A 23247-nucleotide genomic window follows, 5' to 3' on the forward strand; every position below is an offset into this window, starting at 1 on the left:
CCCACACCTGCAACACAATGCGGTCCCACCAGTCAGTGCTTGTTTCCCGGGCCCAAAATCGGCGTTCAATGGATAGAATCTGCCCCATTACCATCAGGATCTCCAAAGCGCAGGGGCCCGCGGTTTGAGAGAATTCTGTGTCTACGTCCTCATCACTGTCATCGCCGCACTGCCGTATCCGCCTCTTACTCGCCTCGGTTCGAAGGTCCTGGTTCAGCATATACTGCACGAGAGTGCGCGAGGTGTTTAAAACATCCACGATTGCGGTATTGAGCTGAGCACGGTCCATGCTTGCTGTGCTATGGCGTCTGCACAGTTCTCCAAGCAAAAAAGGCGCGAAACGGTTGTCTGCCGCTTTCAGGGAGGGAGGGAGGGAGGGAGGGGTGAGGCTGTACCCAGAACCACCCGCGAAAATGATTTTTGCCCCATCAGGCACTGGGATCTCAACCCGGAAATGCCAAGGGGCGGGGGAGGCTGCGGGAACTATGGGATAGCTACGGGATAGCTACCCACAGTGCAACGCTCCAGAAATCGACGCTAGCCTCGGACCATGGATGCACGACACCGATTTAATGTGTTTAGTGTGGCCGCGCGCACTCGATTTTATAAAATCTGTTTTACAAAACCGGTTTATGCAAATTCGGAATAGTCCCGTAGTGTAGACGTACCCTGAGTTACTTACATCAGCTGTCAGCTCTGAATGGGGCTCACAGCTTGAGCCGTTCCCCCACCCCCGGAGCTGACAACCTGAGCAGTCCACCAGGCTCTCAGCTGGGAGCCCCTGCCCTGGCAATGACAGCAGGGGAGGCAGCTGGAAGCCCTGTACCTACAACTGAGGCTGTCAGCCCCAGGGCTCCAGCTGTCAGTGTCCCACAATGCCCCACTTGTGTCAGTGGAAGTGCTCCTGGTGACGATGTGCTTGCACCAACAGAAGGAACAAGTGTGGACATGAACTACCACTTTAATTACTGCAGTGGCTGTTTGTCAACTTAACTCAAGTCAACTTAATTTTGTAGTGTAGACAAGACCTCAGTCAGAGTTGCTGCCCTCTCAGCCTTTCCCAAGAGAAGTGAGGCAGCTGAGACACTGAGAACCCTTACAACGAAGGAAGTGGTTAGGCAGCCACAGAGTTTCATTGCAAACTCCTACTGAAGAAAGAAGGGCCCAGTTCTTTCTAGTAGCACAAATAAAGAAGATTTTCCTGAAGAGACACTCACCTGGAGTTGATGTCCCACCAGCTTGTGGGGAAAGGCAGAACAATGAGGATTTTCCAAATTCTGGGTTGGATGCTTTTCCCAGGTAAGGCAGCAATGATCTACATATGCACCAGCAGAAACAGGCAACGTTGTTCCTCCTCGGGCCTGTCCCACACCCACGTGTGTGTTATCGGAGGACGGCTGCTGAGAATGGAAGAGGAATTCCAGGAATGGTCCTTGAGGCTTCCAATAAACCTGCAAGAGCTCCAGTGCCCTGCTCCTGGAGACTGGGATTTTGTATCTGCTTCTCTGGTGAGCCATGTATCATCTGAACCGCGTCTTACACTTTATGCAGGAACTAAAGCTGCTCATTCACTAGGAGTTCTTTCCAGAGTGCACTTGGTGGTAAATTTACTGCAGGTTGGCCCTTTACTTTTGTAAGCCACCAAAATGTCCTAACCCAGCAGGGGAGAACAGGATGTGCTAGAATCTCTCTGTTTGGCAATGAAGCGTTTGCCCACAGATTTCTTCCTGCAATGCTCTATTTTTGTCAGCAGGAGTCTGGGGGCATCCAGAAAGGGCAGCAGCCTGCCGGCCCATTTTCTGCAATAGCTCTAAGCGCCAGTCGCCAGGAGAATGGTATGTTCTCTCATTGCAGAGCAGATACTTCTCTGTGGCTCAGTAACTAGGAGTTGGCAGGGGGAACTCCACTAGTGTCGCTCTTCCCTTGAGTTAGTGATGATGGAACAGTCTCCAACCAGCATGAAAACATGGAACCAGGGATCCCACTTACCCAGTTTCACATCATGGAATCAGAGAGGAGGGGAAGAGTAATGGATATCTGCCCTCGACTGCGTGGACAGCGGGGGAGGAGGAGTGATTGACTACTCAGGGTTTTTATTGCCCAACAGGCAGGGATTTAGGTCCCTCCATCTCTCAACATTGCCAAGCTCTTCTCCTCTGGTCACACATGTCAGAGACTCAGATGTCACCACAACATTCCCCAGGCATTGAGGACATTTTGTGTTTGTTTAGAAAGAAGTGATTCCTTGCAGGGCCAGCTCCAGACCCCAGCGCGCAGCGCGCGCTTGGGGCAGCATTTTGCCGGCAGGGCGGCTGTGGTGTGGTGGTATGAGCGGGACTAGGAGGATTGTGCAAAATTCTGGTGCAGGGCAGGAATTCTGATCTGTTCCAGCAGCATCAGAATCAAGACCACAGAGTCAGAGGATGAGGTGAAGCAGGGCAGAGACTCCATCAGAGACAATCACGCCCAGCACACATTCCCTGGGACTATGCAGAACCTGACACTGGGGCCCATCCTCTACTCCAGGTTCCAGGTCAGGGACTCTCTAATCAGCAGCCAAGGTCAGTTCCCGCCTGAACCCTGCTGCCTTTCCCTGAGCTCTCTCCTATCTTCTCCTGGGTCTGCCAGCCCAAACTCCCTCCACCCAGAGAGTGATTGACAACTACTTCTCTGCAGCCCCCTTCTCTGGCTTTGTAGAGGCCCCGCCTGTCCCTCCCAGGTGATCTTCTCTCAAATTAGTTGCCACCAGCCTAAATCTCCCCATTTTCAGCCTAGCTGGCTGATGGGGCCCCACTTGTCCTAATTCAGCTCTTGCAGGGCCAATGTGGGGAGTACACCCCATCACACCTCCAATTACCTAGGCAGAAAGACAAGAGCATGTCTGGCATACATGAGTGACCATGTGCAACATTGTCCACCACTGTAAATATCATCCGTGATGGTGTTCAGCCTACATCCCTGCATGAGGGCCAGATTCAGGTACCCTTACTCACACAGAGTAGCAGCTTACTCAACAAGTAGCTCATCATTGATTTCAAAGGGCCTACTTAGGGAGGAAGGTGCTACTCAATGTGAGTAAAGTATCAGAGGGGTAGCCGTGTTAGTCTGGATCTGTAAAAGCAGCAAAGAGTCCTGTGGCACCTTATAGACTAACAGATGTATTGGAGCATGAGCTTTCGTGGGTGAATACCCACTTCGTCGGATGCATGCATCTGACGAAGTGGGTATTCACCCATGAAAGCTCATGTTCCAATGTGAGTAAAGGCACCAAAATCTGGCCCTGAATTTGTTACACTCTTAAGCTTTCACTTCCTCTACACTTGATGTGTCACTACATAGGAGCACAGCCTGAGAGCTCCAGTGAGCCATCTCAGCTCTGATCAACCTGGGATTAGTTATGTATGATACCAAGATGATCCAACTGTATCCAATCAGTCCAATTACTCTGGATCCAATTACTCTGCAGTAATTTCCCCAAATATTCCAGCACAGCAACTGTAAGCTGTGGTGCATCAGACCACTCCTGTGCAATCAGGCACTACATTTCCCATGGGCGATTTTGATGACAATTAAGGGTCATTTTGAGTTAGGCTGTTGTACTGGGTGGCTGGCTTTAGCTGCAGTTCCAAGTCAGGTTCCGTTCAGAAGGCTACATCTGCAGTAAGTCTAAGGAGAGGGACAAGATTAGTTTAAAGGGATGTGTCTGGGAGGCAAGGGAAAATTGTCACCGACCAGATTCATAGATGGAGTTTGGGTTGGCATCTAGAGTTACAGATGAGTCCTACAATTTAGATCTGAGTAGCTGTTAAATCAGCAATTGCCTCCTTACCTGTCCCAGGGACTCTCAGCCCAGCAGCCCACAGGACCTCACATCACATGAGAGATGCTGGAGAATTCAGCAGGGAACGTTTCCCCATAACTTTACTGAATTGCATCAGAGCACCCCGCTGAACCATTTCCAACAAGAGAAACTGCAGAATGGAGAAGTTCAGATTCACACAGGAAAATAGTCTGGTTACTTAGGTTCCATGGCGACAGTATGTGTAAAACAGAACAGCCAGCCACAACAGGGTTCATGTGGAGGCTACTGCTGCACACATGCTGGGTGTGTAACTGGTTTCATGCTATCAGCTGCCAGTATCTCACTGATACAGCCCCACTGTGGCTTATTGCTATTACCAGCCCGCAGGGCCCAGGGAAGGTACCTTTCTATTGCAAGAAGCATGCACTAGGGACTAAACACCTTAGGCTCAATGCTCCACTCACCCCAGTGTAAATTCAGGGGGACTCTGTTAAGATCAATAGGCAAGAGTCTCCCCAGCAGTATGGTATCTCTGTCCTCCTCCGTCAGAGCAAAGCTGCCCCAAAGTCAGCTGAGCTCACTACTGGAAGGTCATCCCAGCACCGGGGAATTGTTAGACGATGTCAAGCTTATACTGAAGTGTTCTTATATCGTGGCCCTGGAACAGCCCTCACCCGGGGCTCTGGTTGGGGAACATGGCTTAGTAGTCATGACTGCAACCTCTGACTGCCAAGGGCGTTGTGGGGAGGGGAGCCCAGGCCCTCCCACTCCACAGGGCTCCAACCCAGGGCCCAGGTTACCTGTAGGCTAGCAACCAAAAATTAGCTAGCCCCCCCGAGACTCTTCCCCTCCTGGTCAGCTTAGTTCCAGGCTTTCCCCCGGTGGGGAAATCCAAACCAAAATCAGTAAGAGGGGGTTACCAATGTCCAAGGTCCACAGGATACTCCCTCTGGGGTGGGTCCTCCCTTCCCTCAGGCGGGACCCTTACAGCTATGCCAGAGCCTTTTAGGCTTTGCCCTGCTGGAGCTGCGAGCTGCAGACCTGCTTACCTCCAGTTTTGGCAACCAAATAAACTAATTCACTCTCTTTTAATTCCTCCAGCAGATGGAGCATTTGCTACACGTGTGGCAGGGTGGGGCTGATTGAGCCCAAAATAATCCCTTAACCCCTTGTTGTCCCGTGTGGGGGCTTTAAACCCCTCACAAGCTCTTATGTCAGTTCCCCCCGCCCCCATCTCATTGGCATTTTTATCCACCTATGAATCACAATGGACTGGACTTTCCAGATCTTCCTGTGGCATTTGCCTGAACAATACAGCAATTGTGCACACAAATTAGGAACATGCATGGGCAACCGTAGTATGGCGAGCACAATTTAAGTGCAAAACCGTGCCTGCCTTTTCACATGTGTGCTGCCTGGAGGATTTAACCATCAATCAGACCCACAGGGGGCAGGGATTTAGGAGTTCTTTGAGGATGGTGAGATTCTAGGGCCGCCCTGCTGAGAATAGCTACCTGGCTGTATCTTCAATCAGAAGGCCAATCCACTCAGAATGTGGCAATGCAGGGGGATGGATAGAAATACCTGAGTCCTATGGGCAGATCCATATTTATTTAAGCTAGGTGTGTAAGAACCTATGCACATGCCCTTTGCTGCAAATCAACCCCTTATGACCCAGGACCAGCTGCCTGACAAACCAGTGTCTTTATTATACTATGATATGAGGCAATTCCTCGCCTTTAAAACCTCTTGCAGCTTTTAACTGCCCTCATCAGTGGATGGGTCCCATGAGGATCACTCGTTTCCAGCCCAGCATCCCTCCCAACAGCAGCACTTATGGTCTGATTAAGGTGGGCTCTGAAGTGCATCTATCTCTTTGTACTGAACTCAACTCATCTTTGTCTCAGGCGGTTGAGAACAATGCAGCAGCCGGCAGCCCAGAGTATATGGTTATAGTTCCTCCTGTCACTGGCCAAACCCACATCCTTCCTAATTCCGTGAACCCTGGCACCAGCTACAAGGAAATCCAGCCCCACAGTTGCATAAGAAGAAAACGCAACAGCTGCAGTGAAGAGGTCAGGGCTGCAGCTAATTTAATATCCCCCACTCAGGGCTGGAGGAGTCTAACACTTAATGAGGGTACAGTTGGAGGTTTCTTCCCCGTGGAACACTCCATTGCAGTGGGGGATGCGATCACCTTTAACCCTGCAGCAAATACTTTGCAAAGCACTTGGACTAGTTCATTGTATGTTAATAAGCAGCCCTGGGAGGTCTCTCTCAGAACAGCTTCTCTCTCATGCTGCGGATGCCCCGTGTTCAGTGCTCCCCCCACCCCCCTCGCACTATAGACTCCGGCAATACAATCCTCACCTGGATGTCATCTCTGAATTGTAAGGTGACCAGGTGTCCTGAGTTTCTGAAGACAGACCCATTTTTCAGCAGTCTGCCCCAGAAACATGTAGCCCTCAAAAAGGTGCACATAAGCTTTACGCTCATCAGCTGCTCTCATGCCTGCTGGCTAGCAAGGGGAGCTGCTGCAGACTCTGGGAAGCTACTCTCCTCAGCCCCTGGGAGAGCAGAGGCACCAGGTTGGTATCACCACTGCCATGTCCCTGTAGGCAGCACCCCCAGGCTATAGGAGCAGGGCCTGCCCAGCAGCACCAGCACCACCAGGCCAGCAGCACAGGGCCAGGCTAATGGCACCAGCCCAGTGCCTCTGTACATGTGCTTCCAGGCTGGCAGGTGGCTGGGTCCATAGAGGGTCTCAGCCAGAGCCCCTCGCCACAGGATCCAAGGGTCCCGTTCACATGCAGATTGATAAATGAAGGGTTGATTCTCTCCCCCGCAGTCACTCCCTTTGAGTAGCACCTCATTCAGTGCCTAGTCCCAGTGAAATCAATCGGCGTAGCAAGGTACTATCTGGCACGGGTGTGGGTAGCAGACTCTAGTGCTAACTATGTCCTGCTAAGGGAGAGACCCTGGCTGCTGACCATGGTACCAAGAGGCTGGCCCCCTGCCTCTAGGAACGGAGAAACACATGCTACAAATGAACGTGCACACAAAATATATTATTACACGTACACCCCTGAATATTCCAATCTCCCAGCGCTCTTAGGAGACAAGATGCAAAACACACAGTCCAGAAGAACCCCTGGCTACAGAGCCGGTGTTTTAAATCCCCTGTGGTCTCTCCACGTTAGCTACTCCCTCTGAGCTCACACAGAGGCAGGCCACCCCCAGACAGTGGGGCCTCAGGAGAGCTGAGAGATCTGATGCTCCAAGCCTCTTCTAGCACCAGGGAGCTTCTGGAGGATCTTCAGAGCTTTCGCACATTCTCTAAAACCAGAGAGAAAACAGAACGATGAGCGATTAGGATGGAAAGGAGGGGCGCTGGGGAGAATTTCCCTCCCTTGGACCTTGATTAGCCCTCTATCCACACCGCGGAGATGTGTACCCTGCCTTTGGGCCACTCTTTTCCTCTCCTTCATGTGTTCCCTGAAGCAACGTGAACTTCTTCTGGGTTTGCATATGCTTTGTCCATTTCTTACCTAGCTCAATCCAGCTGAGTTTGTTCACATCAATCCTGGTGCTTCACAGACCTGCCTACCCACCCCAAAACAGGCAGAGGTGACCTGGAGAAGCATCGCTGCAGATCTCCAGCAAATCAAGCCCCGTGGCACCTCACCCCCCAAAACCTCAACCCACCTTGGTCATTACCTCTGATCCCTCAATCTGCACTGTACCTGGCTAGAGCCTCATCTGTCTGTTCCTTGAGCATCAGGGTTTTCAGCACATGCGTGTTGTTCATTCCCAGGGTACAAAACGTCCTAATGACCTGCAGTGAGAAGTGACACATACACAGGTGAGGCCTTTGCTCCTGGACACCAAGAACCACACACATCGCTGGAGAACATCACTAACCTGCATGCGAACGGCCGGACTGCTGTCCACTTCCAGCATTTCCAGCAGGGTAAAGAACACATTCTTATTGCGAAGACCAAGGACCCCCTAGTGACAGGAGACGTGGAAGCAGAGCGTCACGGAGCATTTTGAAAGATCAAAATCCAGAGCGGTTTGAAAAAAGAATCTAACAACATGATGATTTGTTTCCAAAGCTGATTAGGCACCACCCTATGGTTATAACTGCCACAAGTCTACAGTGCACAGTAACATTACACCAGGGCTATTTTAATGAGTGACTCTAATGCTGGTGTGAGTCATGAGATGCCCACCTCTGGGGACCAAAGTCTTCTGTTTGTTCCCAAAACAACTACAGCAAGGGCTGCATCTGTGCAAGATTCCCCCCACGTTGCTCCACCAACGCACCTCAGTCCTGACCAGGAATCACCTCCAGGGCCGAGTGGGTCAGCCCGTCTCCATGTCCAGGCAATATCTGGACTCTGTCAATGAGGGTGGACAGTTCTGGAAGCAGTTTGAGGTGTGGACCGTGTCCAGCAGAAAATGAACAGCCAGCCAACCGGCCATTGGATGGTAACAGCTTTCACTAGCCAGCCGCCTAGGCTGTATTTTGTACCCCCAGGAGGCTCCACAATCCAACTGGCCATTTCCGGAGTCATTCGGCCTCGCTGTGGTCCAGCCGAGCTGCTCTGAAAGCAGACAGGCTGCAGGCCAAGAGAAGGAGGCGGCGATGTACCAAGAGATTAATACATAGCTCCCAAGTTAAAGGAAGTCACATAGGGAGGGTGGAGCCCTAGTCTGAGGAACCTGAGAGAAAGGCAGAGAGAGGCAGAATAGACTGGACAGCAAGCAGAGAACGGATTGGAGCTGGAAACACAGGGCAGATGGGGATCCAGCCCAGAGAGAGATCACACAGCCCACTCCATCACCCACACGCTGCCTGCAGGGTAACGCTTGTCTCACACATCTAGTGGTTCAGGACAGAACGTGACTTACCAAGGAAACCACAGCCTGTCTTCGGCTCACCTCGCTCCTCTCCTTCAGCTGCCTGCCACGATGCACACAGCATTACCGGCGAGAAATGAGGCTATTTCTCCCCTCCCGCAGGGTTTAAAGGGAGCCACTCCCACTACGCTTTTGTCTTCTGCCTCCACTGTGAGGGGATGCAGGTCCCATCCTCTCAACATAAGGGACCACTGCGGGCCTTTAAAACCCTGGTTTTCCAGCCTATGCTGGCTACTCTAGATTATAGCGGAGAGTTAAAGGCCTGAGAAAGTCTGATCCTTTCCCCAGCCTTGTGCATGGAGGGGAAGAAATCTGCTTAGCTGTCTCCAGCAATCTCAGCCCACTTTCTGTGGGGTTCCTGGGTCCAGGCCTTAGGTGGCTCCTTGCTTTGGGGTAGCCCCCAGCCTCTCTGGCAACCACCCCCCTTCTGCCTAAGCTGTAGCCTTTCCTCCCACTGTTGTTAGCCAGGTAATTAGCAGCAGGTGAGGAGGTAGCTGCTCTGTACATTAAGCCCTTTGGGAGGAGATGCTTGGGAGGGGGCGTGTCTTTAATGTGGTCTCAGATCATCCCAAGTGAAACTTCCCCCAGTTTGGTGACATCCACCGTGATTCAGGGATTTCCCCAGCCCCAAACCTGAGGGCTTGTGCTGTAACTCTGGATGTGGCTAAATTTCACCGCACACCCACTGGGGAAAGAGGAAGATCTTGGGTGGAGGGCCAAGGCTGTCCCACCCAAGCGACTATGTCTGTGCCTTCCCTGGGCTTCTGCCTGGAAGTCCAGTCACCACTAGCCGCCATCTGGCCTGGAGGAAATGCTAAGCCTTGGAACCGGGGGAACCAGGAGAGATGTGAACGAGCCAGTGAAAATTAGCCTAGCAGGCTGGTTCCTAAAGATGTGGGCCCAGGGAAAATATCCTGGAATCCAACCCAGACCATGTCAGCGGCCTTTGGGCTTTGTTCAATGCGCATGGTGGGACAGAAGCAGTAGAGAACTGGGTCTCTGGCTCTTCTGATGGCCACTTACTTCTCCACAATATCCCAGATTCGCCTCTTCATCTGCAGAGCTGCCGCAGTCATTGCCACAGTCTGTCTCACTACCTGTGAATGGGAGAGAGATGTGGGTCGGGAAGGAGATGCAGCGCGGCCGCGGTGGGAACATTTCAGAGCAGGCGGCATAGTGAGCATGGGGCTGTGGGGTGTGTGCACATGGGGGGTCTTTATCGGTCAGCCTCAGCCCCCAACATCTTTTCAGTGTTTTGTTGACCCCACATGAATCCAGAGTGAAGAACAATAAGATCAAGACTAAGATTAGCCTGAACCAAAACCTGGCTCTGGGTTCTGGTGATCTGGATCCAAACCTCTTGGCTGGTCTCTGGCTAAACACCAGATTCAAATACTGCTGGATTTTGGATCCTGAGTGTGTCTTGGGCTCATGTTTAAATGGAAGTGAATTCACTAGCACATCCTCCCTACTGATGGCCCATTGGAGAGGGAGGTAGTCGGGGTAAAAGCTCCATTGATGTCCCTTTTTTGGAGCAGGGAAGGCCCGGGGGTCATGGCCCTGATGCGCTCTCTTGGAAAGGGAGTCTGCTATTCCGTTTCATTGTGATTAAATCCTCCATGCCCCGAGCCTCACCAGAAATGGCTCCTGGTGCAGCTTTTCCACCAGCAGCTGGAACACCTCCTCTTCCAAGCCTTCCCATCGGATCGGCTCCAGCCCAACGGTGCTCAGCAAATTGGCGGCATCGGCGCGATGCTGTGGGGAAGGAGCATGAAGAGAGCGCGCTGGGTCAGCCACTCGTAGGCCCTCGGTGAGACACAAGCAGGAAGTGTCTGTGTGCGCGTGTTGGGGAAGAGGGAGGAGCGGGAGGGGCTCTGTGTTACAAGTGAGGTCACTCCACGTCTCTCCAGGCTGCAGGAAGCAAGTGCCCAGGCTAGGGATCCTTGCTGGCAGTGCCACCAGCCGGAGAGGGCATTGCTGTGCCTTTAGCCCAGAAGGGGAGGCTGAGGTGGTGCCATCCTAGGAAGAACTGAGGCCCACTCCAGGTGTCCCACTAAACAAAAACCCAAGAGTCTCTCCAACTACAAAAGACTAGGAGATGTGGATGCTCCACTGGGCAATTAGGCACCAGGACAACAGCAACCAGATTTTAGGCATGACCCTTAGGGCACGTGGATAAAGATACATAGACACGGGGACAGCCAGAGCCATCCCTGCTGGCCACTGGACACATGGCCAGAGTAACCAGGCTCCTATGGACACCTGGAGGCCAGCAGTGGGGCTCCTGAATACAGGGCCATGGAAATGAGCAGAGTGGGAGGGAAAGAAACACTGGCAGTGGGTTAGCGTTCCTGTCCCCACTTCCACAGAATAAGGATGGTGGTAGCTTTGCCTACTTACCTTGTACACTGGAGAATGGCGAAGCTGATCTATAAGGGCCTGGATGATATCGGCGCTGACAACATTCACGTGCTTCACCAGCATGAGCAAAGCCTGCAGGGGATCGGGAGAGAAGGGTCACAGACTCCGAGGAAGAATTTGGGCCCCATGTCTAAACCCATGTATCAATAACACCCCCACCCCCAAGTTTTGTACTCTGCACTGTAACAGATTCTCCCATCCAAAGCCGGGGCAACCATTGGCAAAGGGAGACCCTTTGGGAGGGGAGCGGCTGCACATCTGCAGAGAATGCAGAGAGGGGCACAGCTGAGCAGATGTGCCTGTCTAGACAGACAGAGAGACTTTGAGGCAGTGGTGTCTCTGGATCACCATCCTGAACCAGGTTGTGGGTGAGGGAACAGTCTGGGACAACCCTGCCTGTTTTCATCTTCCCCAGGTAATGGAAACCAATGGGCAAAGCAGCTGGGAAAGGTTCATGAGTGACCCTGGCGTGGACTGAGGAGAGGATGGAGGACAAAGTCATCTGTGGTCAGGCAGGATCCGCACCTGCATTTTCTTCTTCATGTTCTCCTGGGTCAGGCACCTCAGCAGCGCCTCCAGGGCAGCGGGATTGGAAGCATCCAGATACACCAAGCAGGTGGCTGCCAACAGGACCGAGTCATCTGTGCGGTCCTGGGAGGCTGCCAGCTGCTCTAGGGTCCCGACGAGCCTGGCCTGGGCACCCACCACACTCCGCTGGGACAGAAAGGAAGAGCAGTGGTGTTGATTGTGTTTCATCTCATACTGGGGCGGGCGGTACTGGCACCGGGAAAAGGCAGAGCCTGAGCCCTTTGATCCAGTTTCAGCAGGAGCCGTGACCTTGGATTCGGGCCCAGCAGCCCACGCGTGCAAAGCCACCGTCAGAGCAGCGAGGAGATCCTTTCTCTGAGTCGGGCTTCCCTTCTTCAGGTGTCTGATCAGCTCCTTCACCACAGCGGCATCCAGGCAACCTGCCCCAAGCACAGCACAAAACCAGAAGGCAATGACCAACTCTGACCACCAGAGCCCAGGCAGCTGGCAGCTCGCTGGGAATTGGGTGCCAGGGGTACACTCAGCAGACCAGCAGGATGGCACACCGCTGATTGCTGCCCATGAGCCACCTGATGCAGTAGGCTCTGGATGGCTCCTTGTGCAGGAATATTAAAAGGACCCAGGAGCAGGAAAAAGACAAGAGCCTCTCCAGCCTGGGGTTGGGGGGGGTGTTGTCTGTGGAGAGGGGCTTAGGCTTGAAGTAGCCCAGGGAACCTGCCAGATTTTGGTGGATGCAGGCCTCTCTCCTGGCAGCATGGACCCCATTCCCTTGTATCACTTCTCCAGAGATGGGCCCAGCGGCAGAGCGCACTCACACCTGAGCTGAACGTGGTGGCTCAGCCCTTTCTCTGTAATTAAACAGCAGCCACCAGAGGGAAGGAACAGGCCATCCTCAAGGCTGGCCCCTTTCACAATTCCCTCCTATCATGAGCCCAGTCTGCGTCCGGGGGAACCCTAGTCAGATGAGTCCCCTGCATGACCCCCTCAGGGATCCCCTCAAGGAGAAGAGCCATCATCCTGCGCATTTCTTCCACACATACAGACTCCCCCTGCCCCTTCTGTCTTCTCCCTGCATCCCTCCTTCCCTTCCCCCATCCATTCTATCCTTCCCTGTGTCCCTCCACCCATCTCCGTGCCCTGTCACCAGCTGGCCAGGTCCTACGCACACATATTCCCCTCTGTGCTCCTGGCAAGCAAGGAGTTAAAAGCACCAGGTCTTGTCCTGTCCTGGCTCTCTAAGGGCAGGAAGGGAGCCGCCCTGCTCTGAGCCCCCCACTGGCTCCCAGGTTAGTCTCCGAGCCAGATCTGATCCCACAGAGCCATCCTGTGGTAAGGATGCATCAGCTCACTTCCCGGGCCCTGCGCTGATGTGCGGCTCTGCAGCCAGCACAGCCTCTCTCTCTGTAACACAGTAATGGAGAAATCCTCCCGTTCAGTCCCACAGGGCAACAAACGCTCCAGCCACAGGAGGGTGTGAGGGCAGGGACTCCGACCTGTGCAACAGCACCAGGGGCTGGAACACAGGCCAACAGGACTCAGTCTGGAGCGAATAAGATCACCTGCCTCCCCTCCCAACCCCCTGCAGAAGTTCTCCTAACCCACTCCAGCGGCTCTTCCCTCACCCGCTGACATCCTGCTCTCCGGCTTCCCCGTTACTAGCAGAAACTCTGCTATGGATCCTGCCCCATGACCCTTTGTATCGCAAACCTCCCACATCCTAGTCCAGAGCTCTCCTCACTCCCCCTAACAGGCACCACGGCATTCACACACCCCATCACTACACCTGCCTATTCATGTCCCCTGGAACAGACCTCTGGGAGCCACAGACTGATACAATATCAAGGATTTATAATGTAATTTATTTAGCCTAAGAGATGTTCCTGAGGTACCTAAACCTCTCTTCCCTGGTCTCAGAGATAAGGCCTCACTGGATGGAGAATATGTAGAGAGACAGCGTAAGACATGTTATGTTCTTTACGGATGGCTAGTCACAACCAGCTTCTCTTTGCCTCCTGAGAATTTTGTGGCAGATCCCTGATCCACAAAAACAAACCACACGCTCTTGTCCCAAATTCACATGTATACACCTCTATGCTTAATACCACTTAATTCTTACATAGCTGTTGTGTAGCGGGGTGAACATCCGCTCCAGCCCCGAAGGGGTTGGAAAAGCCCTGCAGAGGGCTGGGGCTGGGTAAGGGAGTAAAACCCTGACTGATTGGGGGAAGTGGCTGCAGCTGGGGCCACGCCCCAAACTAGGCAACAGGGCCTTATAAGAAGGCCAGGAAAGCCCAAAGCAGCAGTCTCTCTCTGACTGGAGAGGGAGACAGGCCTGGCTGCTGGGGAACTCACCAGCGGGGCGGGGCGGGGCGGGGCGGGGCGGGGCGGGGCAGGGCAGGGCAAGGCAAGGCAAGGCAAGGCAAGGCAAGGCAAGGCCTTAGGAGCTGGGACGCCCCAGGCCAGCAACTCCCCAGGCTGCAGGGTCTAGTTTTAGGCCTCCTCAGTATTGGGCTTGCAGGGGGGCAGCTGGAGGGTGGGTTAAGGCAGCCAGTCCAAACCCCTTGTTGCCTGTGATGATTGGCTGATAGACTGCAGTCTGCCCCAGGGCACAGGGGCTAAACAGAGACTGGCAGTAGCCACGACTGAGGTGATGTGGGGATAGGGAGTGGGGAGGGTCCCCTGGGGTGGGGAAACCCAGTAAGACTGTGGGGTACTGCAGGAGGCAGAACCTGGGGATAAGGGCACTGTGGTCCTGGGAGGGACATGGGGGCCAATGGCAAGTGGATTACCAGCCTGCAGAGGGCGCTCCTGGGTCCAAGAGCTAATTCCTGAGGACGACCAGCAGGAGGCGCTGCCAGGGGTGAGTCTGCACCAGCTTACATGTTTTCATCTTCAAAGCACTGTATGGACAATAACTAGCCAACAGGCACAGCACCTCTGGGAGGGAAATGTCATCCCCATTTTACAGATTGGAAAAATGAGTCCAGGAATGATTTGCACAAAATCATACAAGGAGTCAATGATGGGATTAAAAAGGGTTCCTGGCTCTTGCCCTTGTGTTTAGGCAACTGCACCATTCTGCCCCACGGATTACAAAGAGACTCGTCTCTCCAGAGCGAAGGGTGAAATCAGAGTTCAATTATAAGCCCAATTTTTACGCTCACTTCTCCAAACTCGGCGAGGGAAAGCACTGTTGGCTGAGAAACGTGGCTGATCGGAGATGGGATGGAGTAAAACTTTGTCCATGAAGGCCAAATAACTTAATGAGACGATATTCAAGTTACAAGCAGATGGAAGTTGGTCTCTGCACAACTGCATGAATATCTCTTGTTTCTTCAGCTCTGTAACTGCCTAGCAGAAACGTTTACACAGCCGTTGCAGATCTCATTTCAGTAACAGTTCAGACCCCTTTTCGCTAGTAAAAAGGGCTGTTCAGAAATGTCATCTAAAACAGTGGCATGACGTAGGAAAGGCTGGGTGAGACGGCTCAATAATACAAGTGTTATGTGCTGTTCTATGGATACAGGGATGGAGCCGCAGTAGGTCTGAATCAGCTCCACTGGAGAGAGGCCAATTTCCACCTCCTGTATTCTCAATTCGGTAACAGGAAGATATATTAGTTACACAGCAGTATTAGGTACCAGGCTGTTCTTTATGTGATGTCTAATTAATCTGATAATTAAAATGTTACCATTCTGCAGTAAGAAGAGGTGTGTGTGCAACAGACCTTGAAGGGTATTGTTCTGGAGCTTGGTGCCAGGCAGCTGTAGTTGCTATAGAGACATCAGTGCCGTGTATGGAAACACGCCTTTGTTAAAAAGTTTCTCGCTGGAACTCAGAGGCGGGAGTACTGTACTGTGCTTTCAGTGGCTACATTTTTGGGGTCAGTGTAGAATTAGAATGTTTACATGTCAGTGCATGTATGAACTGTATGGGCTTTAGGGACCATAACAACACTAACATGTCTTTATAATACAACATAGCTCAAATGTCTGGTTATAGTATGGCATCACTGCAGGGCAGAGTTAAGGTTGGGTGCTTTAACTGTGCATTTCTTTTATGGAAACACGACTGAATTTCCTGCATTTGTAATGCTTGGTTGCACAATAAGTACCAGTTACATTCCTATAATATTTTATATCTTTAATTTACTGACACGTACTCTCAGCTTTAACTCCATCTTAATGTAGTTTGTTTTTATCTTGTAATTGCCGTAAGTTTTCATTTCCAGACCTTTGCAATAGTTAAGTGTTGCTGATTGGATTTAAGCGAACATTTCTCGGTGTTCATGATTTCTGACGTGTATATTACTTACTGTGACAACCTTAATTTAAAGTTACCTACATTTTTTGGCTGGGCGCATTGGCCCTGTACTGTCTAATGATGTTACTGTGCTCTGCAAGACACTTCACCAACATCAGACGCAACTTCGTTAGCATGCACAGCAAGTTAATAGGGCTGCCTCCTTTGCATGGTTACATGGATGTATTACAGCCATTGGTTATTACACTGGAAAGCCTGAGACTGTGAAGACTGCTGCTGTCAGAGGGAATGAAAGAGCAGGCAGATCTTCCTCTTGCTGTAGAGGGATTTACGCCCAGTAGGTGCCAACAGGCCAATACTGCAGTGTCTAATCACCTTCCCTGATCCATGGGTCAGAGAGCTGGGAGCTGCTGCATTGACATAGAAAAGTGACTAGAAGAATCACTCACCAAATAAAACCAGGGTCCTAGTTACTTCATATCGCACGGGCTGACTCTTGGATACCTGGAGCTAGAAAAAACAGATCCCCTTAGCAGGCTGGACAAAAGCCACTTAGCACTGCACTTCCTACCCCTGCAGTTCTAACCTTTTACACAAGTTTTCTATATTAATTTGGGCATCAATATCCCAACGACTGAATCTCTCCCCACCCTAATAAATCTAGTCTCCATGCCCTCAGGTCTGCTGTCTCCCTTTCCCTGATAAATCACTCTCCCGCATCCTGACCCCTGGACTAATCTAGTCACCAGAGTGCAGCACGCGCACCAGCCTGGGAGATCCAGCGTCAGCTCAGGGATGATGTGGAATAAGCGATGCTGGCTGAGCCATCTTCCTCCCCGCGGCCCTGAGTTTCAGATCATCTCCTGCGCAGCGCGCCTCCCCTTCCCACCCCAGCCATGTCAGTCCTGTGACTTGGCAGTGCCACGAGTCCGTTCCTCTGACCCAGGTCCCCATTACGGAGCGAGCAGCAGAGCGCGTGTGAATGGCACTTTAGCCATGAGTCTGCTCTCAGGAGGAGGAAAAGGTCAGGCCCACTTCTTGGTAATGCAGTGACAGCAGGAGGCACTAAAGCTGAAGTTGTTATTAAAAACACATTATAATGAGAATGAACGTCCCTATGGGTTATACCTACGGTGTTGCGAAGTGCAGACAGCACAAACTCATCAGTGATCCTAAGGCAGCCCAGGGCCTAAAGAGACAAATGGCAGAGATACAAATCTTCAGGTCGGAGCAATCGCTAGAGACGTCTGACCCAACTCCCGATGGCACTCAGCCCAGCCCAGTGTGAAATCAGAGACAACAGACAGTACGACGGCACGGCAGCCTTGAGATGAGCACACAGCAGCCTGCAGTGTGCCCAGGGGATGGGGAGTCAGGGGTCTCCTGGCGGTCATCGTGGCCTAGGTAGAAGCCTTGGGAGTGGGGTAACATTCAGCAGTTACCAGGACCTCGGAGAATGCTTCCAGGGGTACGTCTACACAGCAATAAAAGACCCACAGCGTGGCTGCGGCTGGCCCGGGTCTGCTGACTGCGGCTCACAGGGCCCAGGTTGCAGGGCTAAAAATCTCAGGGTAGACATTTGGGCTCAGGCAGGATCCCGGGCTTTGAGACTTCACAAGGGGGGGGGGCGTGTCTCAGAGCCTGGTCTCCAGCCTGAGCCTGAACATCCACACTGCAATTTTCAGCCCCGCGGCCCGAGCCCTGCGAGCCCCAGCTGACTGAGCTGGGCTCTGAGGGCGCGGCGCGGCGGGTGTTTTATTGCAGTATGGACGTTCTCCAGGTAACTGCTGTGAGTTACTGCCGCTAAGTCACAATAAGACGCGTGTAGGAGGGATTCTGAGCATGGAAATAGTATTGTTAGTGGGGATAACGATACTTCCAGCCTCGGGGGGGGGGGTAAGGGAGGTTATTTAATGATTATGAAGGGCGGCCTTCTATGGATTGATGATTGACACATTGTTCAATTTGAGTCCTCCAGCCTGTCTTTGTGCCTGGGATTTCTCCTGCTGGCTGGGGGGAACCTAGCAATTATGGTGTAAAATAGTTTTTCTTTTGAAATAGTTTTCTTAAAGTATTTACAAGTGCTACAGCTTGGATTGATTTAATTAATGCATAAAGAAAATGAAAAACATCCTAAAATAGATAACTATAACCCATCAGAAAAAAAAAAGTGCCAGCTCCTGCTGGGTGAATGATCTTCCGTGCTACTTGTAGGGCCACCAGAGGGATCTCCCTGTCTCAGGGCCACCTGCACTGACAACTTCATTACAATGCAACCGGATCTATATTAATGGCACAACGAAAGAAGTTCTGGGAGTTCCAGGGCTCTACTCTGCGCTGATAAGGCCACAGCTGGAGTATTGTGTCCAGTTCTGGGCACCACATTTCAGGACAGATGTGGAAAAATCAAAGAAAGTCCAGAGAAGAGCAACAACAAATGATTAAAGGTCTAGAAAACATGACCTATGAGGGAAGATTGAAAAAATGGGTTTTGTTTAGTCTGGAGAAGAGATGACTGAGGGGGGACATGAAAACAGTTTTCAAGTACGTAAAAGGTTGTTACAAGGAGGAGGGAGGCAAATTGTTTTTGTTAGCCTCTGAGGACAGGACAAGAAGCAATGGACTTAAATTGCAGCAAGGGAAGTTTAGGGTGAACATTAGGAAAAACTTCCTGTAAGGGTAGTTAAGCACTGGAATAAATTGCCTAGGGAGGTTGTGGAATCTCCATCATTGGTGATTTTTAAGAGCAGGTCAGACAAAAACCTGTCAGGGATGGTCTAGATAATACTTAGTCCTGCCATGAGTGCAGGGCACCGGCCTAGAAGAACTCTTGAGGTATCTTCCAGTCCTGCACTTCTGATTCCCCCTCTCCCTCTCACTGCCTGGAGGCTTGGGATTTGCTCCAGCCATGGCTTCTATCAGACTCAGCTGGAGTGGTTTATGAAACATGACTGAGGTTAGTTACATCCTAGACAGTGATGAACGAAGTCCTGTACATCACCTGAGCAGCGTAGATTTGCTCCTGTTCCACAGAAGAAGCCAAGCTCTCCATGAGCTCCTGTGGGCACACAAAGAGCGCTGATGTGTTGATGGATTCAAAGCCCTCCTGCAAATGTTAGCTACATGCTGCAAAACATCTCATCCCTTCTTTGTGGAGTATCTGTACCCCAGGTGCAACATGGTCATTCGCACCACCAAGTACTAGTGGTGACCGGTAAGGAGAGGAAGGAAGGTCTGGTGGCTAAGACATGGGACTGGAATGGGGAGACCTGGCTGGCACCCCTTTTGTAAACCAGGAGTTTTAGCTCCTGACCTTTATCCTTTCCTGCTGCAGCATCTTGATCTCAGGATCTGTGTCCTTCCATTTAATCTTCGCTGGGTATAAACTGTGGATGGACTTTAGCAACTTTGAGAGGAGGAAGTCAGGCCTGGCCACAGAGAAGAGGAGACATCACAGGTTATTTCCCTTCTGAATGTAAAGCACATGTAACACCTGTTGTGTTTCACACCTGGCTTATGGAGTCATGGTATCTGGACAATCCATGCAGCAGAAATCCATGCCTGTCCTGGGTGCAGAGCTCCTAATTGCATCCCATCTCACACATCCATGATCTTCAGATGGGAAGCAGTGACTGGAGGCTAAGATCAAGCCTCCATTGTGCAAGGTGCTGTACATTCATATAATGATGATAGAGTCCCTGCTCAAAGGTAAATAGCTGCGACAGAAAAATGAAGTCTTATTCCCCCCTCCTGTCTGTAGAATGGGAGAGCGTCTCCCGCCGACATAGCTACTGCTGCTCGTTGAGGGTGGTTTAATTATGTTGACAGGAGAGCTCTCTCCCGTCGGCATAGAGCGGCTACACGAGAGATCTTACAGCAGCACAGCTGCATCGGTACAGCTGGGCCTCTGTAAGCTCTTGAGTGTAGACATGGCCTAAATTAGGGGGCACATTTGACCGGACAAGTGTCCCATTAACATCTGTTCCATTGCCAGAAGAGCTTTGGGATCTTTAACCCCCACAGGGATGTTGGCTTCACATCAGATCCAGCAGCCACCAGCAGCACTCTGGATCCCCTTAACGCCAGGTTGGAACAGGGGTGGAGTATTGACTCCGAAGGAAGAATGCTACCCACCAAGTTCTCCCACAGCACATCACAAACCAGTCCCCAGAATGGCTCCAGCTGCTGAGGCACTAAGAACTATGCTCCCAGGAATGCTAGTGGCAAACTTGTGTTGCTGCAGCACCAGTGTGGGGCATGGGTATATGGGGTTTGGAGGGTGTGTGGCTCAGTCAGCAACGTGGATTTGGGGAGGCAGGCTTGGCTAACACACCCCTGCCAGTCAGGATGTAGGCACATATTGCAGTGTAGATACACCCTAAGTCACTAACATCATATCCTGTGGTTCATAGCAGTTCCCTAGCACAGTGTTTCTCAACCTTTTTGATACCAGGGGCCGGCTTGCTGCCTTCCTAAGCTGGGTGAGGGAGAGCTCAGGGACTGGCATTGGACTGGGCTCAGGGACTAGGCATTGAGGAGCCCTGCCCTAGGGGTCTCCTCTCTAAGTACAGACCCAGCCTAACTGTTCTTAGCTTGCGAGAGCGCTTGGTAGTACGTGAAGAACACTGGAACCGCAAGGGGAAGTGAGACAGGCAGAATGTAACTGCTCAGGCTGGAATGGGTCCAGAGCACAGGGCAGACAGACTGAGCTCTGCTGGAAAGTTAAAACCTGCCATTGTGTCTCTTACTTTTTCTTCTCCATCATTGACTTCTTCCTTTGGGCCATAATCTCGTAGGCAGATCGCTGCCTCCGGCTAGTCAACCCGGGCTGCTCCACTATGGAAGGCTGGTTAAAGCCATGCTGGAGGGGGCTTTTCCTCCACACGGATGGGGGAAGTGGGAGAATTTCACAAGGAGTCTGAGGAAGGAGAGAATGTTGTTTAATAAACCCCCAATCGATCTCAGCACCAGGATGACGAGTTGCATGAAAATGCCCCGTTGAGCTGTAGGAACAAAGCAAACAGCCCCAGTTGTCTGAAACGTAGTTCACAGGCTGGTGCAATATTTCTGCATCTGTGACTGTGGACTGGGGCTTTTAATACTTAGCGCTTTTAATACTTAGCCTGAGGCTCTAAGAGCAATTTACAGTCAATAACTATCTCTAACTCTCCCAATACCCCCGGGAGGGAATATGCTGCGCTCATTTTCATGGTGCCCCCTGCCCGAAATGCCATCTGGGATCCTCTGGGCCTCTCAGCTTCATTCTGCTCCTTTAAATCCCTCATCAGGACTCGCTTTCTGAGTCCGCTTTTCCACACTGATCTCAAACGTGGGTCATCCACTCCTGCCTGCTGGCCAGAGTTTACTCCCTTAAAATTAGAAGCCTACATAGATATACAGAGGGCTGAGTTCCGTTGACTTCCAGTGGGACCACACCTCTTCCCACCAGCTGAGGATTTACCTTACTGTATCTACAAATCCTATACACCAGCCACGGATATATATTTTAAGAGACACTACTAGGATGTAAACGTAACAGGTGCTCCATTCCCATGATGAAGAGCTGAATGTAAATCACGGGACAGATACCAAAGCCTGGCTCATGATCTTTTACCATCATAGTGTGTCCTTCTCACTCGCCTCGCCCCACACGCTCCTTCTGTTTGTCCTCCCTTGCTGTGTTAAGTCTACCCAGCTTGTAAGCTTCTCGGGGTAAAAAGTCTCTTTTCTGCACCTGTGAAGCACTGGACACTTGTGATGCTTTAGAAATAATACCAGGTTTTAGGTGCAGGTAAACTGAGGCACAGCGGCTAAATAACATGCTCACAGTCATTCAGCAAATAATTGGGGCAGCAAATTGGCGGGGCAGAAATGGAACTCAGGAGTCCTGTCAGTCCCTCTGATCGAACAAGTATGCACCCATGGTGTTATCACTGCATGGGAGAAAACGAGACGCACTGGTACACTATTCTTTGCTCCAGCCCGCACCAGGAGGGAAGCCTGAGAACTCTTCCTGTGGGTAGGGAAGGAACTTTAGGAAGAGATCCATGACTGAGGCCAATTCCCTTCTCCGCAACCATGAGATCTGAGCGAGCACCAAGAGCAGCAACAAGGACCATACCTGGTGGCAGGAGGGCTTTGAGACCCTGAACTGCAGCTCCTTCTTGTCAGCTGAGAAAAGGAAAAATATTAAATTACCAGGCTAGCAAGTGGATGTTGGGCTCTTCCCACCCCCCCCCATCAAGACTGATCACATGACTTCCTGGTCCTCGAGTCCTCACCTGCTCCAGCCTAATGTAGCTAATCCCCACAGGAAGTGACAAAGGTATACATGACATGAAGTCGCTAAGCAAATACACTTGTGCTAAGACTAGCGCCTGAAAGACCACACTGGTTCTCTCCATCCTTGGCAGAGTCCAGCCTTGGGAATTTACCCCTCATCTTTGTTTATCTATACAGAGGAAATCCAGCACCTCTTCACAGAACCACCTTGGGTCTCATCCATGCTCTTTCCCCAACAGTGTAATTCACCTGTTGTCTCTTCTTGCTCAGCCATGGGGCTCCAGGACAGCATTCTTAAGCTACCAGCACCTGGAAGCCTCTTTAAGGGCATCTTTATACCCCCCATTTCTAAGCCTCTCTGGGAGCCTCAAAGCAGCTCCAGAGAAATCCCTGCCATTGATCTAGTGAGCCATAGGCTTATGCTGTGGGAGAGGCAACTGATGGACAGAGATGCAGTGACGGGACCCCATAATGCTGCTGGGAATTCACTTCCAGGCAAGATTCCCTGGAGATGGCCTTAGGATGATGTCATAAGAAGTGGTTATGATGACATCATCACATTCCTCCACCTCCTTAGTCTCATCCAGCAGAGTCTCTTCCAGGCACCATGCAGGCAAAAGATGTAGGCAAGTAATAGCAGATAGGAGAGAGAGAGAAGATCCTAAATAACTAGGGGTCAAGGAGCAGTCAAAGCAAGAGGAGGGAGGCATGGTACCACTAGGATTTTGATACTCATCATATGGGATGTGTTCTCACAGCTCCCATTGTCATTTGCCAATATGAGGGGGGTTTAATACAATGGTATCTATAGAATATAGACCTTTAGAGGCATCACTGTCTAGGAATTACACATGGGACTGTAAACCCCTGAATTCTAACCTCTTGGGCAAGTCGCTGCACCTCTCTGCAACTCAGTTGCTCTGTGTGTAAAAGGGGGCCATGAGAGGCAAGTTCTAACAGCATTTCTCTGTTCGTTTTGCAACAGCTTTGGAATGCCAAAGCTGATC

At 51.4% G+C, this 23247-nt stretch overlaps 1 protein-coding gene across 2 annotated transcripts; it reads right to left on the minus strand.

Annotated features, from left to right (window-relative positions):
• Positions 1-6856: 6856 nt before the first annotated feature.
• HEATR9 (HEAT repeat containing 9) lies at positions 6857-22753 on the minus strand. 2 transcript variants are annotated; one of them, XM_039500422.1, is made up of 15 exons: positions 22490-22753; positions 22080-22129; positions 20707-20876; positions 19272-19386; positions 18960-19016; positions 17091-17147; positions 16408-16468; positions 11672-12114; positions 11126-11218; positions 10361-10480; positions 9749-9822; positions 8717-8768; positions 7724-7810; positions 7546-7637; positions 6857-7138 (listed from the first exon to the last, which is right to left on the minus strand). In XM_039500422.1, exons 1-15 carry the CDS (start codon positions 22584-22586, stop codon positions 7054-7056), a joined length of 1653 nt encoding a protein of 550 aa, XP_039356356.1. In that variant the 5' UTR covers positions 22587-22753; the 3' UTR covers positions 6857-7053. The 2 variants fall into 2 exon arrangements, with proteins under 2 accessions (XP_039356356.1, XP_039356358.1); XM_039500424.1 differs by lacking the exon at positions 7724-7810.
• Positions 22754-23247: the final 494 nt, after the last annotated feature.

This window comes from Mauremys reevesii, linkage group 15 (genome assembly GCF_016161935.1).
Source record: "Mauremys reevesii isolate NIE-2019 linkage group 15, ASM1616193v1, whole genome shotgun sequence".
In the NCBI taxonomy this organism is placed as follows: Eukaryota; Metazoa; Chordata; order Testudines; family Geoemydidae; genus Mauremys; species Mauremys reevesii.